The sequence below is a fragment of the Lonchura striata genome, chromosome 1 (assembly GCF_050655825.1).
Source record: "Lonchura striata isolate lonStrDom1 chromosome 1, ASM5065582v1, whole genome shotgun sequence".
NCBI classification, from domain to species: Eukaryota; Metazoa; Chordata; class Aves; order Passeriformes; family Estrildidae; genus Lonchura; species Lonchura striata.
The window spans coordinates 67,273,269-67,288,143 of NC_140703.1; the positions used below are offsets into that span (position 1 = coordinate 67,273,269).

Here is a 14,875-nt window from a genome sequence, read left to right on the forward strand (position 1 = left end):
TTGTTTGTTTGTTTGTTTTTCCTTGCTATTATTTCCTCCCCCTCCCTCGCTGCTTTATTCTTCTCCTGGTTGTGTAAGCAGTTTTGAATGCTCTAACTCTCATGAGTAAAGGCTTCTGGAGAAGGGGAGATTACACAGATTATTTATTTAATGAGCATCAGGCTCATCCTCCCCATGTTCTCTCCTTCTAGCTTCACAATCCCTCATTCTTGGCAAGCTCCAAACAACAACCTATCCCTGCACCTCAACTACTGCATGTACTAGCTATCTTTGTTCTTGACCAGATCCCTTCTCTGAACAGATGTCACCAGTCCCAGATGCCTGCTCAGTTATTCTGTTCCCTGTTTCTGTTTTTTGCAGAAGGGAGGCAAACTTAGATCATTCAAACACCAAACCAGAAAACTCTGAGTCACAAACACACAAGTTTTCCTGCTATTTGACACTTTAACATGCTTTTTTGTTCCTCTTACTAGACATCAACTGATATGGCTGTGAGGGATTATTATTACCTTCATTTTTGCTGGCAGAGAAACTAAGGAAATGATGCTTCACATGATTTCTTCAAGCAGGCCTGGAAGTTCTGACACTCCCACCTGCTTCAATGGGAATATAGATTAGCTCAATACTGAGTGCTTTTGAAAACCCTACCCCACATTTCTGCCTCAGAGCAACTCAAAACCTAACTCCCAGGTTCCTTTTAGTCAGTAAACACTGCATCTGTTTCTAGGAAGCTATAAACACAGCATTTTGCAAAACAACTGTGCAAAATCTCTGGAAAGATAGAAAAAAGAAATATAAAAATGAGTAAAGCTACTGCACTTAGGTAATACCAATGTGGACTTTAAGCCATTTCCCATAAAATACATGAAAGGGCAAAAACACATAAACACTGCAGCTGCTGATCTGCTCAACACATCTAATGCAATATGCAGTCTTTTCCAGAAATGGAAATCAATTATGCCTAGAATTATTAATGCAGAGTCAATATGTAAATATGAAGAACTACCAGCCCTGGAGTGAAGAGAATACATGCTTCTCATTGGATTACTGCTGAGACGTTTTTACAGCATTGGTTCCTATGGAAGTTTGAGTAAATGTGTTTGCATAGTAATGTCAAAAAATGAAAAATGAAAAAAAAACATTTTAAGTTACTGCCATAGCCAAGATCAATGGTACAATGTTTAGTAGTGCCAGATGACCAAAAAATTGCAGTATGTGTCCCCCTTATATGTTAGAGCTGGAGCCTGGCACTACTTTGAAAATTCAAAACCTTCACTGAGGTTGCAGACAGCCACATCTCTGCTCTTGGTACTTTATAACACTTCAATTCCTGCAATGCTAATAAGCTTTCCCCTAAATAATGTCAAATGAACATTGCTATGGTTTACAACAACCCATTGCTATATTAGCAGTGCAATCAGAAAAAATAAATTAAAGATGAGTGACTTAGTTAATCATCTTACTGCACTTCAAAATGAGAAGAAGCTGCCCAAAAAACCTTGGACAAGCATTACCACCGATTCTGACAGTTTTAAAGTGCCTAAACAACTTGGGAGTGTAAGTCTCTAAAATTGCAGAAACCCTAGACTTCTTAGTCATTCAGGCACTCCTGAAAACTTTCTCAGGTCCTGGGTCAGTCCATTGAAACCTGTCACAGCCAACATCAAGTTCAACTTTAGCCTCTAATTGTTTCTAATAAAGTTACAGGATGCCATGGATTGGGTTGGTTTCATTTAATCTTCTAGGTTACAAAGATCAAAGCTACCAAATAACATTTTTGTTCATTGTGGTAGCAGATGGCACAAAGGATCAAACAGGCATGAAAATGTTATGAAAACTGCTGTGGAGACATTTTTGTCATCAGTTATGACAGAGATGGCTGTAACAGAATGGAGGCCACAGGTGACAGATCAAACATTGGAGCTCTGTGCAGCACCTCAAAATTAATGGAGTGTGTTAGCATACAGGTGACCAAGAACAAGTTCAAACCTGTCAGAGGCTGTGTGCACTGGTACATACAAAGCAAAAAAAATAGAAAACCCCTCTACACGCCATATCTACACATATGGTAGAGAATTTTACCATTAAATTTCCTACCTCTTTGAACTTCTGAGGATCAAGCCACCAAATTGGAGAAGGCACCAGACTGTATGTCAAATAAAGTTTATTGAAGAAGATATTGCCTTCTGCTTTTGGAAGACTCTGCTTATCCTTTTTTTTTTTTTTTTTTTTTTTTATTCTCCTGGCTTTGATAAGTATTGATGAAACCAAAATAACACTGGTAGATATGATTCACAGTTATGAGAAATATATACTTCTGGCATGTATGGCAGCAAAGCATCATACCTGTGGTTTCAAGGTACAGCAACACAACTGCTGTATCAGCCTTGGGCTCTGCAAAATATCTCCCAAGCTGTGTTGTGTGTCCCAAGGTTCAACACTGTGAAGATTGCTTACTGCTGAGGATTAATTTGCCCCTGGACTGCTTCTCAGTAACCACAGCTCCTAATTTTGTCCAACTGTCAGAAAGAGGTGCATTTTCTCAGCCTTTGAGATCCTGTGTTTGGGTCAGGCACAACTCCTCACCATTTTCCCTCAATGTTTACATACATATTTTGCTGTGAACTTATGAGGGCTAGAAATAATTTATTACCATAAAAATAACACCAAACAAACCCAAGCATAGAAAACTCAGTCCATTTTGTTTACAAGAGGAAAAACCATAGGGTAACTTAACTGCTGCGGTTGAATTTTCACATGAGAAGAAAATGCAGTTAGTGAAGGGCTCTTTAGCCTAGCTGGTGAAAGGAAAATTAAGGGACTTGAAATTAGAGTCAGATATATAGAAGTCAAAAATACAAGGATTCTAGAATCAACAGGGATCTAGCAGCACCCAAACATGGTTAAAGGCATTAGAAAGTCTGATAATTGCTTTTGACCTTAAAAATCAATGCATCTATAAGGATAACATCAGCTAAGGCCTCTGTACACTTTGACTCAATATTGAGCAAAAAACCTCATCACTTTTTGTTGCCAAAGCCTGAGCTTTTTAATTAACCATCTCCCACAACAAGCTTTCTAATTAACCATCTCCCACAAGTATTCTAACACACACTTATTTCAAATTATACACATAGGTTTCTTCTACAGCTGAAGTACAGTTTGAGACTGTTCATACAAAGTAACTTAAACTGTTCACTGGTGAAAAAAATGAAAAGCAGTCTGCTCAGCAGGATCCCACAAAGCATTTATTAAAGACAGAACAAATACAATTAAGACAATGAATTAAGCAAAAGAATAATCATGTTCTCTGAACAAAAAGCCACGATCCTGTTCAGCCCCTGCACAATGGGATCAGCCACAATAAGACTACCCACTCATTTCAGTCCAAGTGTTTACTGATGAGCAGTGGGAGGCTTTTTGTGCTTCCTTGACTTTCTATAGTGCCAAGAGATCTTTCCTTAGGAAAAATTAGGAGCCAAGCTCTTTATCAAAAAATGGAGGATTCTAGGCAGAAAATATCATCATCCCTGGATGCAGAGTATGGCAAAAATATTTGTAAAATATGTTCCTATCCTAAACTCTAATCATGAAATGCAGGCCCCATTTGATGGCTGTGTGAGATTCCATGAAGATTTCACTATCAGAAGATAGGGGCAGTCAATAAGGTTAGAAAAACAAAAATCTAGTGATAGCCTTTAATCTCTATCCATTTATAGATCAAGGGCAGATGTATTCATTACATTCAATACTGTAAAGGGCTTTTTTTTCTTTAGCTTTAATGTTACATTGAATTTTATACCATTACATTTAATGAATTTTTCAGTAATTTCAAGATGAATTACACAAAGAAATTCCTACAATCTCCTTGAGCATCCTTACAGGGATGATCACTCCTGTCACACCATACCAGGAAAACCAGCAAATGTTCTATTATTTTTCAGGCACTTCCAACCAACCTTGTGGAGGCTCTTCCCATTCCAAAGTATCCACAAGTTTCTCCAGATGGAGGAAATAACAAATTTAGATTAATATTGTGTTGTGCTAAAGACAATTCAGTACAGTATTGATACAATATTGACAGCATAGTCTTTATGACACTTTGTTTAATGAGTTTAAGTGTGATGGGTGTTGGGTTTTTTATACCTTTTTTTGTGGTTTTTTTTGTTTTTTTTTTTCTTTAGCTTTAAAAAAAATTGCTTCTCTCTTTACAACACAGCTATGAAAGGTTCTGGAAGTTTCATCTGAAAATACAAAAAAGGATTTTTCCACAGTTAAGTGCAGTCAGCATTTGCTTTAACACAAGTGGGAGTTACAGAGATCAGCAGTTTCCATATAGTAACCGGAGAATGATATTCAACAGCAGAACCCACTCGTACATCACTTACTTACTGCCCAGCTCAGTGATCTGGGAACATGAGCAGTGGTTATGCTATGAGTATCATGATGGCCTGAAGTCCAAGCACTAAAACAAGAAGCCATTTACAGAAAGTTTTGTGAGGTAAAATCTGGCAAACTGCAGCAGAGCTTTCTGCACTGATTACTTGCAGAAAAAAATAGGGCAGTCAGAGCCTGTTTGGTTTCTTTTCACCAGGTGATACAGGACAAGTGGCCAACGAAAGACTAAGAGCCATGTTTAAACTGGATGCAGGGAGATACTTTTAAAACTGGGTGTGCTCTGTTCAATACTAGTGTGTCAGTCCTGCCCCATGGGATATTTTTACGTGCTGGCCCTGGGCCAAGAACCCTGCAGTGTTACCCTGCTGACAAAGGAGCCTCTGCAGGGCCACATCATCCTTCCACTTCATTTGAAAGTTGTGAGCAATCACCAAATGACAAGAAAAGAGAGAGAGGAAGGAGTACAATGTCCAGCTAGCACTGCACAGGCATGTGTGGAAAATTGCATTTGTTCATGGGTGCTCAAGTGCCTACTGAAGACATGCCTTTATGATGCGACACACTCTGCTCTCCCCAGTACCTCTTTCATTCAGAGACATCACCTCCTGAAAGCTGCTACTGTTACCCAGAACAAAACAAAATTTTTTCCTCTAGCCAGCCTCCATGGAGTGTCTCAGGCAGCCCATACCTCTGTGCACATGACGTAGTTCAGCAACTGTCTTAAAATAAATCTGTACAAATACCTGCAAAAGTTCAAAGAGAGTAAGGAACACAGGCTCAGTCACAGCTCAGCAACATAACTGTCCAAGGAGAAAACATTTCCCTTTGACTTAAAAAGCTTCACTGACAAGTTTTTTTATTGAACTGTTAGACATCACTGCAGCACTCAGATGACTGCCCTGAATAGAAGTTTTCCACTGACTCTGACAGTGCAGCTTCTGCCTCCTATTTAACAGGTTAAAGATGAGAGAAAATACACTTTAGAAATGGTGGTAGAAAAAGACAAGCATAAATTTGAATGTGTGAGCAGCTTGTGAAAGTAAAACTCAGTTCAAGCTGGGACAGGACAAGGACAAAATGACCAAGATGAAAAAATGGCATTTAAATACCTGAACTCGGCAACAATTATCATACATAAACACTCTCCATATAGCTAGACTACACTGAAAAAAAAAAAAAGTCCTTGCTCAAATTTTCAATGAACAAGAGAAACACATTCAAACTGAAAAATTATAGCAAATTTTTCCCCTCTTTCCTGCATAAACCATACATGATTTGTAATATTAGAAGCACTTCATCTGCAATATAAGGAGCTACATCAGATTTGTTTCCACAGAACACTTATGTCATGAATATTAGAAAAGCACTTTCCATCATATTTTTATCCTCTCTGAATCAAGCTTTAAGTCAACATCAGTTAGCCTGATTTTTATAGCCAGGAAGAAAAAAAATCGTACATAAAATATTTGATAAACTAGTGCAAAGAGTCAAGCTTCACGTACAAGACTAGAGATGTTCTGAAAAGATAATTTCTTTTCTCTAAGTATCCTTGGATTACCAGATGTGAGAGCTAGGCAGCACAGCTGACAACCTTACATTGCAACTTTGCTAAATCCTGGTTACATTTCACAAAAAAATAATTGAACAAAGCTGTGTTGATGCAGTGATCATGCATGTTGCTGGTCTACATGTAAACCATGTAAAAATGAACCCAAGACCAAACACTTTGTTGGGCTGTGACCCTTTTGGAGAGCACTGGGGTTGGTTTTCCCTTCAAGCCCCAGACCAAGGATGCTGGTGCCCTCTTCTGGTCCTGTCCTTCGGAGACCATCAGGATACGGCGTCCTTCTGGTTCAACAAAAGTCTCAAGGTCTTTTCCTGCGCGGCTGAAGCCAGCTGTGCCTCCTCAGCAAACAGAGGTGACAGTGCCCCAGCACTGGGGCAGGTGTGCTGTTTGTAAGCGTGTGCTGTGCAAATGTGCTTCAGAGTGAACCTGCTTCTGCCACCTCATTGCCGCACTCCATTGTCACATGCAGTGCTGTTCCTCATCTGCACTCTGTTCTGCCGTCCATGTCATTAATGCCCAGATATTTATATCCTCTTTATGAGAGGAACAAAATAACCAAATGGATTATTCTATTCTGAGATACATGTCACTACAGTGTCTGCCTAAACAGGGACGAAGTTTACATTATTCTGCTGTAAGGAGCTCACGTCATCTGTTGAATGCTGCGGGGTCTAGCGCCCTCTCTTACTTTTTCAAGTTATTTACACATCAAAACACAAACAACAGTAAACAAGCAAAAAAGGCAGCTTGGCTGCAGATGGTGGAGGGAGGAGACTGTTTCTTGCCAGAACTCAATGCTTCATCATGAGCCTGGATTTTCAGCACTTGGCTCAGTGAGGCTCTTCTGTGTTCAAATAAAGAAGATCCGAAAAACTGGGACCGAGGACTCCTTTATGGTTTAACTAGGTATTTACTGGTATTAATAGCAGGGACACTTGGTCATTCTAGACACATTGCTAAGACAAAAGAGGGGCAGACTGCAAGCACAAGCTCTGAGCACAGACACCCGCACAGCCTTTTAGCTCACACTGAGTATTTTGTCCTTCTCCAAAAGCACTCTCCAAGACAAATCTACTTAAAAAACTAGCCAGCCCTAAGAATCATGGATACAAGCCAAATGGAGACAGACATTTGGCCAGGAACCAGTCCTTCCTCAGTCCACACTTCTTTTTCAGTACCAGCACAGCCTGACTAGGCAAGCACTGTACAAAACTCCAAGATAGAGCCATCATTTTAGCATCTTCAGAGGGATTAGGGCCAGGACTGCCTGGTCTTTCTTGGTCCATACACAAATTAATTTGATGCAGGTAGGCATGTACTTTAGGATTAACACTATCATGTGTTCAGTGTCTGTCTGTAGGCTGCCATGTAAGTTTGTCGGAAGTTTCTCTTCAATGTTTTAAGGGCTGCCATCTACAGTGACAAACTACAAAGATTGCACATAAGAGCTGTGACTGGCTATATTAGATACTTATCACACAGGTTTACGCCTAAACCACAGCTTCTCTACATCTCTGCAGAGTGCATTGTCCATAAACTTGTTGTCAGGGATGTTCATTATGGACATTTCATCACACAAAGCTTTGTCTTTTTGGCATTTTAAGTAGGTGCAATATAAATGAGCATGCAAAAGAAATTCAGAACATGCCATACAAGATAACTATGAAACAAATCACAGCTAAAAATAAGTATTCAGTGCATTTCTTGTCTTATGCAATGGAAAAATACACGCATCCACTATAAACCCAAGAAACTTCAGAAGAGTCAGCTTGACAGGGCTCTAGAACATCTGAGTAGTAGGGGATGGGTCTGTACTGCCTCTAGTTCGCATCTGCCTAGCACAGTCTGCACAGCTCTTCAGTATAGGAAGATGATCTTGCTCTGAGGAAGCAGGTGCTGGGGAAAATTGCAAGATAAAAAGCTTCAACCCAGGAAGCAATCACTGATGTTGCTGGCTTGCTTTTCATGTTTAAGAGCAGCCTCACAAGCTGCTTCAAGGCTACCAGCTAAAATAAGTACCCACCTCAGTGATCAGAGCCAATTTGAGTCATTTGAAGAACTGAGGACAAGCAGGTATGCACACAGACTAATCACACAGCCAGATTTCCCAGCAAGGCAGACAACCTTCTATTGCTTAACTGTTCTGAACACAATTAAAGCATTCTCTCTAAATACCTAATTACCTTTCAGATATCCTTAACTCACCCTAGAGAAAAGGAAAACAAAGGCAGACCATAGCTTTTAAACTAGTAGTTTCCCATAAAGTATCAAGTTGCACTTATTCCTTTTAATCTTAAGGGAACAGTGGATCCACAATACATCTCCAGCTATAAGGACAGCTTTCTCAAGACACCAGAGATGGCTAAAAAATTGTTAAAAAAAATTGGTTAAAAATGTTAACTACAACACAGAAAACCAGGATCATACAACCAAGTCTCTTGAAAGTCACAGCATGGTAATATGGAAATTGCTAGAATAAGATTAGGAATGTTTGTGTTTGTTGTAATACCAGTGTTAAAGACCTCTTGAACTGAACATCATGGGTCAAAGATAAAATCCTCAAACCTCTCAGTTCCAACCTACTCCAATACTAGTATTGAGTGATCCCTCAAAGCTCCTTGGATGTGCTCAGCCTGCTGTTTCACCAGTAAAATTTTAACTGGGGGAGGATGCTGTGACCTGCATAAAAGTCAATACTCAGCCTTTGAAATACACATGCTGACATTCAACAGACTGACCTTCACAGCGCAGCGAACTGAGCATGATCAGCCTTGGCATTTTCAAAACTGCTACAGTCAAAGTATTTCCTGAACAAACAACAACAACAATAAACCAAAAAAAAAAAAAAAAAACACCACAACAAAAAAACAAAAAAACACAGAAAAAAAAAGTGGCCAGGTCTTCAAGTCACTAAGGATGATGGTCAAGAATTGAAACTGTCTCAGTTTTGACTTTAATACTGATTACCATTTATTTCTTTTCCAGGATATGGCTGTTTCCAAAAGGCCTGCTTATGTTTCAAGCACCACAAAAGGCTGTGAGCTTTATATCTCTTAGTTTTTACATATAGCATAGGCAGTACATCAATGAAAACTTCAAGCTTCCTTTTGGGTTGCTTTCATCTCCCTCTTTATAAATCCATCTTCCCGTATGCCTGATTTTCAGTGCAACCTTTAGTACTCCTACATGTTTTTGCATCTGTATTCAAGTACTTCATCAATTAAAACAGCATCATTTCACCTTCATTACCACTTTATGCCCAACTGCACCATCTTTTATCCCTTTGTCTCAGGTATCATCTGCAGAGAACAGCCTACAAGGAGTAGGCCAGAGTAAAGTGTGATGACTCACATTGAAGGAGAGAGGAGATAGCACTCAGTTTTCACCTTGGAAGAGTCGAGGCTCACTCCTATAACAGCAGTAAGTCTTTTTTTTTTGCTCTGAATAAGACAAATCCAACAAAAGGAAGTGAGATTAGAGAAGGAACTTTCAAAATTACATTATTACAGATCTCAGATGAGATGGTCTCATCTCAGATGAGACCACTTCAAGATGAGTTTCTTGTGTCTCACAAATTAAAATTTAATCCATCTTGCCCAAACTCATTATTAGCACTCATGCTGCAGTATTATGTGATTCTTCATCTCAACTACTTATTTTCTTTTTACCCTTTTTAGCCTTGGACTGAAACAACATTTAAGTCAAAAGCTGATTTGGAAAATAATTGCAAAACAAGAAAGTAGATGAAGCACAGTCTTCACATATCATAGCTTTAAAAAAGCCAAAAAGACCCAGGTACATTTGTATACCAAAGAACTGAAGCTCTGAGAATGTGAAGTGAAACTGCTGCAATTGCCTTACAGTTTTAAGTTAAATTTAACAAAATACAACAGAACAAGTGTGGCTTCTAGAAAGACTCCAGATGTTAAAACACTTGGTAAATTCAGACTCCTACTTTGTTAGATGCACCAAATCTATTGGCCCAGGAACATGAGGCATGACTGTGGTTATAGACTGCTTATAAGAACAAAACTCATCTCTTCCCCATTACTACTGTAGCAAGACCACACAAATCTTTAGTCTCCTGTAACACAAGGAAACATTCCTGCACTTGAGACATTCATTTCTGCTTTGAAAATACCCAACACTACAGTTAGCTGTAGTTCAGTGAGCACTATTACTCACAGGTACAATCTTATTAACCTGGGGTTTCAGAAGATCTTATGTTCAGCCTGAAACACCCAACAAGCTGGTACTCATAAACTGGGAAGACTTAGCAACACTTGCTCAGGACACTCACCACTTCCTTGTGAAACAAGCAACCAAGAGTTGCCTGTTGTAGGTAGGTGCCACTGGCACAGCTTTGCACTGAGACACTCTTTAAAGAAGCTGACTGCAGGCAGGAGTGAAATTCATAGCCCAACTTTAGGACATATGTCCACAAGCCATGAAATTCAGTGCATGGACAAAATCCATGGATTGAGGCCCCCACCACAAAATGAATGCCACAGACACGAGCATGGGATATTTGGTCACTTCTATAATTATCAGTATATATCAAGACAAATTCACTTACCTGATTAAAAAGTGTTCGAAGCAAGAGACCAAGAACTAGACTGAAACAACAGCACAAGACTATGGTAGACTGAAATGGAATACTCCCCTCCCTTAAAGGATGCTTACCTTGACACAAGTGAAGCAGTTATCACCACTACCTCCACTTTGGAGAAATACAAGAGTTTGCATTACTACAAAGATCCACCAGGCTGCACAGGGAGGAATTAAGGAAAAAGAAGTCTTACATACATTGAGGGAATACCAAAGCTAAGAGCCTCATGCACACATATTGGCATAATCAGGTTTTAAAGTTAAAATAAGAGGCTAGCTAGACTTAATATTTCTGCTGAATTGCATACTGGTGTCAAGTGTTAAACCTATTCCTGCTTGGAAACTCAAAATGCACTGTACAGATCATTCTCTTAGGAAGCAGTAAGCCCTGGAAGTTTTAAACTCTTGCAGTACAAGCACACCTCAGACTTACCTTACCATTTAGATGAGTGGATTATAGCTTTCTACATGTTGACCAGTATGACCAATCGATTTTTAAACTACTTTGGACAGGGGTTGTGTTTGAGAGTACAAGGTGGTGTTCTGTTTGGATGTTTGGGGTTTTTTTAAAGCAATACCTAACAAATAACTGACAGTGGGAGACAAAGACTGTGTAGCAGCTCAGGCTAAGTTAGCTAAGAGCTCCCTCCCTTCCCAGGTGATCACCAGTGCTCTAGTGATATGAGAAGTCATCTCGGACAGGTTTGTTATAACAACATTCCACACTATAAAAATTACTCAGGAGCCATCCAGATTAACTCTACTGTTCCAGTACCTCATAGCTTTTAGCATTGCTCTCTAATGCAGTCTGTTCACCAGTGTATGAAAAGTTCCTAAAGCTCCGCCAGCCATAATCTTCCAATTCCCTGCAGAACCATCCCCTATTTTGTCTCCATAAAGGGAAGTCTGACTTTTACCTCAACACTGACGACCTTCTACAAACATGTTCAGAGTTCACAGACCAATTGTATGTGGATGTTCTTGGTCTGATATGCTAAACAAATCAGAGAAAATAGCTTCTGTTCATGCCCAGAGGATCTTTTCTCATTGAAGAAAGAACAAACAGGACTACAGCAAATCACCTGTGCTTACAGGGATGTCAGGTTGTGGCGGTTTAAAAGCTCTGCTTTATCCACTCCAGCCAGCTTATATGTGCTTACAGCTATTTAGTAAAAAACAAATCCCACCCAAAAAAACCAAACCAAACCAAACCAAACCAAACCAAACCAAACCAAACCAACAACAACAAAAAAAAAAAAAGCATTCAAAAATTCATTCCATTCACTGTTACTGCAGGTATTAACTGAAGTCAGAAGATTCACAGAAGTAGAGTGTAATAAAACGTTTATTAAAAGTGCTTTCAGTTATGTTAAGAGCTATAGTCTAATACCTATTTAAAAAAAGGCATCTTATTAAAAAATATTAGCTTAAAAACCATTCTGATCATTGTGATTACAGACAAGTGACCCGCAGTGCTCTATGAAATGTTAGACCACCTTTGTTGATTGGGACACAGTAATCTTCAAGTCCAGGATCCACAGTGTCTAGTGTAGAGGAAGAACTGCTGGGAGCTCCAGAAGAGACACCTGCAGGTACCTGGAATAGAAATGAAGTGACTACAGATATTGGTTTCAGATTTGTCAGCTGAACTATCACCTGATTGTGTAATACATTGGAGAAGAGAAGCATGATCCTGCAACACTGCAGACAAAGCTGTTATCCAATGCATCTGCATACTTATGGATTAATCACTTTTCTGGTCAGAAAAATATTCTCCTCAAGGGGCTGATGGCAGTTTCTGTTTCAGAACTAGAATCTGACAACTATGAGAGAGCCACAGCAGTCACAGCCCAAGCTGGAAAACCAGAGTCATCCTGTACTTACAGCTATCCAAGACACTGGCATACTGGTTACTTACTTTGGGTGCTTATACTTCTGCTTAATAGCTTGCAGCTGGCAATGGGATGCATCAAGGCATGCTTTGTGCACATCAGTCAGGCAAGGCGCAATCTCACTTAATGAATATCCAGTAAATGCAGCAAGTGTTTCTGGCTGGTCGGATGAGAAAAAACAGTGTTATTCCATTGTAGCCAGCAGTCATCTAGAAGATGGGTTTCCCACGGAAGCAGAAACTCTTTTCACTACATCAGAGCTCACTCCAGATTCTTTAAGCATGAAAAATATTCAATTATATTGTTCCATCAGACTCTAGGTCTTCCTTGGTGCCACAAAGTCTGACAAGCTCCTTCTGCTCTAAGCATATATATCCATTATATCTCTTTTGGATCTTACTCTATACTAAAACTATTCCTCCAACATACAGCTGGAAGGTCTACCAAGGCTTGTGGTAAAGCAGCCACAATTACATAGCAGTATAGTCACTCAAGTAGACAGATTCAGTTCTCCCCTTCCTCCCAGAAAGACCCTCAATTGTATCTGGGGGTGTAGTTTTGGACATTTGTGAGGCCTTTGGTACAGTCCTGATATAAGTGAGCAAGACAGTAACACCCCTTCCGTTTCAGAGAAGAGGCATGATATTTCAGGTTTACTTAACAGTAATTTATCACGTAGGCTCATTAACTCAAGAACAACTGCTCATCCTAGGATTTCAGCCTTCAGAACAATATACTTTGTAGCTGCTACTCCTCCTTCTCAGCCCAGTTCTAACAACAACAAAATACTTGAGCTATTTATTAATGCATAATTGTTGTTCTTACCCAGAAAGATCTGTACACTGTATAGTTTGCTAAACAGTAGGCTGCTGCAGCAATTTGTGAAGGAAGGTACTTCAGAAGAGGATCGACTTGAAGGAGACTCAGCTCTGCAAGATACTGAACAAGAAAATCCAAGCTTTTCAAAAAGAATCAATCTAGTTGGTACAATCAGTCCAATACAGCAAGTATTACAGTTTGGCAATGGTCTCAGTATGATGCACAAAAGCATAAACTATGTATTTAGTGAGAAGAATTAGCATTACAGTCCTGTTGATCTTACAGAAGATCCTTTATCATGTTTCAGTGGGGACAGAAAGACCACATTTTGCCAAAGCCTAACCCATCTACTCTAATCTGAAGTTCTGGTTCATCAGATCTGACTTGATTTTACAGGTAGAGACTCAGAAAAGTGAAGTTTCATAAAACTTACAGACACACTCTCCCCATCTGCTAAGGCTCTTGTTTATATAGGTAGACCCCACCTGGACATAAGGGATAAATGGACAGTTCTAAGAAGCACAATACGGGCTCTGTTGGACTAGAGTCATTGTACAATCCTATACCCTTTGCAGAGAAGCAGGTGGTCAGATGTTTTACTGTAATTTTGCTGTTTCTAAGCATGGCTGCCTACTCCAGGCAACTCCTATGCAGCTACGCAGCTATATTCTGTGTCACTGTGGAGCAATACGCAGTAGCACCAAATACAGGCCATACTTGCTATACAGGCACTGTTGGAAAAAACACCAGATTTTTACCACTAAATTGCCTGGTCAGTGAATTATCCCTGACCAGACAAGACAGACCAAACCTAGGATTTCCATGAGGCATCTATTCAAAAATCTCTGCACACAAGCCACCACTATGAAACAAGCACTTTTAGGCCTGTTGCAGAGACAGTTTCATGAAATGCAAGTAGTTCTCCTTTTAAAGATCACTTCTTCCCCCTCAGACCCAGAAGGCAGATAGTCCATACCCTTGCAAAGTTCTCTGTCCTCATACAGATTCCACACCTCTGAATATACTGAAGGAGAAACTGGTTGATGGTTGGGGCTGTTAGGTCAAAACCCAGCACTTTGAGAAGCAAGTGTTCCATTCTTAGCAGCTGCTTCTTTGTGTAGGTATCATCTGTTATATAGACAAATTCATCCACATCTGGTGGGTAGATCTCTTCATACTTCCTGAAAAAGGGATATAGAAGCTACATTTGTCAGCTTTGAAGTTATAGTAAAAGAAATCTTTGTGCTATACCCATATCAGGATGAGAACATGACATTACTAAAACTTGTGGAAAGCTCTAATTTTACTTGTTCCTCCAGGCTAGCTAACAATTTAGTTTCAAACTTGGGCAAATATGCTTAGAGGAACTCCGAGTCATCAGTCTAGACAGACATACACTCATGTTGTTAGCTCTTAACAGCAATTTTTCAGTGGGGAACAGTAATACAGCACACTCCAGACAAACACCCATGCACCCCTAAGCTATACTTCTTACTCTGTGTAGTTAGAGCAGTTAAAGGCTAACTGTACATTGCAACTGAGTCCATTACAGCCTTACAGGCTAGCAGTTTAACACTGTAATGCTGCTGCT

At 39.7% G+C, this 14,875-nt stretch overlaps 1 protein-coding gene across 3 annotated transcripts in view; it reads right to left on the bottom strand.

Annotated features, from left to right (window-relative positions):
• Nucleotides 1-11,900: 11,900 nt before the first annotated feature.
• The window catches only part of CCNA1 (cyclin A1), a 36,717-nt gene continuing 33,742 nt past the window's right edge, over nucleotides 11,901-14,875 (bottom strand). For all 3 annotated transcript variants that reach the window (XM_085579041.1, XM_031506479.3, XM_085579033.1), the window contains 4 exons: nucleotides 14,261-14,465; nucleotides 13,291-13,404; nucleotides 12,492-12,625; nucleotides 11,901-12,169 (listed from right to left, as the gene is read on the bottom strand). In XM_085579041.1, coding sequence (XP_085435167.1) covers nucleotides 12,118-12,169; nucleotides 12,492-12,625; nucleotides 13,291-13,404; nucleotides 14,261-14,465 — 505 coding nt within the window. In that variant the 3' untranslated portion in view covers nucleotides 11,901-12,117. The remainder of the gene's footprint in view (nucleotides 12,170-12,491; nucleotides 12,626-13,290; nucleotides 13,405-14,260; nucleotides 14,466-14,875) is intronic.